This window comes from Phytophthora sojae (genome assembly GCF_000149755.1).
Source record: "Phytophthora sojae unplaced genomic scaffold PHYSOscaffold_1, whole genome shotgun sequence".
NCBI lineage: Eukaryota > Oomycota > Peronosporomycetes > Peronosporales > Peronosporaceae > Phytophthora > Phytophthora sojae.
Window position 1 is genome coordinate 3,077,913 of NW_009258115.1, and position 1,557 is coordinate 3,079,469.

General features: G+C 55.5%; 1 protein-coding gene across 1 annotated transcript; it reads left to right on the top strand.

Moving 5' to 3' along the window:
- Positions 1-190: 190 nt before the first annotated feature.
- PHYSODRAFT_469071 (hypothetical protein) lies at positions 191-725 on the top strand (the record flags this gene model as incomplete). Its single annotated transcript, XM_009516375.1, has 3 exons — positions 191-444; positions 529-597; positions 704-725. The coding sequence occupies 3 exons, from the start codon at positions 191-193 to the stop codon at positions 723-725; spliced, it is 345 nt and encodes a 114-aa protein (XP_009514670.1).
- Positions 726-1,557: the final 832 nt, after the last annotated feature.

Genomic DNA, 1,557 nt, shown 5'->3' on the forward strand with positions numbered 1-1,557 from the left:
CTCCCCGTTCTCGCGGATCCGCACCGGACACTTGGCGATCCAATGTCCGTGCTCGCCGCAGTAGTGACAGGCGCTCGTCCTCTGCGCTTGCGCCTGCCGTCCCTTGCGCTTCCCGTTGTCGCTTGTCATGAACGCTTGACCTTGAGCGTGCGCGGTTCCGTCAGCACCGCCACCTTGTTCCTTGCGCTTCATGTCCTCGTGCAGGAGCCGAGACGTCACGAGCTCCCACGTCAGCGTGTCGGAGCGCGATTCCAACGCCGTGATGAGGAACTGGTACGACTCGCTCAGACTGGCAAGAAGCGTGATCACCAAGTCGTCCTCGCTGACCGGAGCGCCGACCGCGTCGAGTTGTTCCGCCAGCGTCTTGAGCTTGTTAATGTGCTCCAGCACATCATCACCTTCGTCCATCGTTGTCGTGAAGAACCGTCGACGAAGAAAGAGCTTGTTCGCCAGGCTCTTCTTCTCGAAGTGTCCCTCGAGTCTTGACCATGCATCATGCGCGTCCTTCGCCGACCGCACCAGCGGCAGCTGCGAGTCCTCCAACGCGAGACAGACGATCGCCAGCGCTTTGCGCGACTTCTTGCGAAACGTCGCTTGGTCCGCCGCGGTCGTGCACTGCTCGAGCTTCACTTCCCCACTCGTCACTTCCCACAGTTCGCGCTCCTCCAGCACCATCTGCATCTTGAACTTCCATGTGTGGAAGTTGGTTCCGTCGAACTTGTTGATGCGGGCGGTCGCGGTCGGGGCGGCGTCCATGGCGAAGGCGTAGTCGGGGTCTTGGTCAGGGAAGACGGGGCTTGGGCTCATAACCAAAAGGAAGAGCACTTGAGCAGTAGTTGGCAAAATGCAAAGTGATTCGATTCAGGTCCTTAGTTCGCAACCGCGTGCTACCTCTAAGCCTGCTACTGGATACCTCTTACTGGATACACCCTACTGGATTCTCTACTGGATACACAGTTACCTTATCCAATCAGAGAACGCCACGTCGATGCCCATCTTGTACCCACAATCTTGGCGTAATCACCGTGACGTAATCATCGTCCCGTAATCACCTGAATGATTTCGGTACCACACAGTGAAGGTCACGCCGACCTCACTGATGACGCGTTCGCGTCACACGGTCGCTTGGCGGGGCGTCGTCACATCAGTCTTGACAACATCCTTCAGTATATATTTGTGGGATTAGAGTATCCCTGAGTGTATTAGTCTACCTACCGAGGTTTTACCTTGGTCCCCCTGTATAAGGCCTAACACGCCGGTACCCTTCCTTTCTGAGGGACTGCAGTGGGGTTGCGCGAAAGCGCTACATAGTATCCTAGCCTTAGCTCGTGGCTAGTGGTACAGGTTTTTGGGCTGACCGAAGATAACCTAAGGTACACAGAGGCGCTTGCAACCGACCCGGTGTAAGGGATCGTTCCTGGTCTTCAAGTTTTGATCCAATAAGCGCTTACCTTTGCGGGTTAGCGTGTTGTTGGTGTCTCTAATACGTTTTGGTAGAAGAGAATTTTAGTGGAATTACCACACCACAGCAACGACGACTACATCGCGTTCGCTATA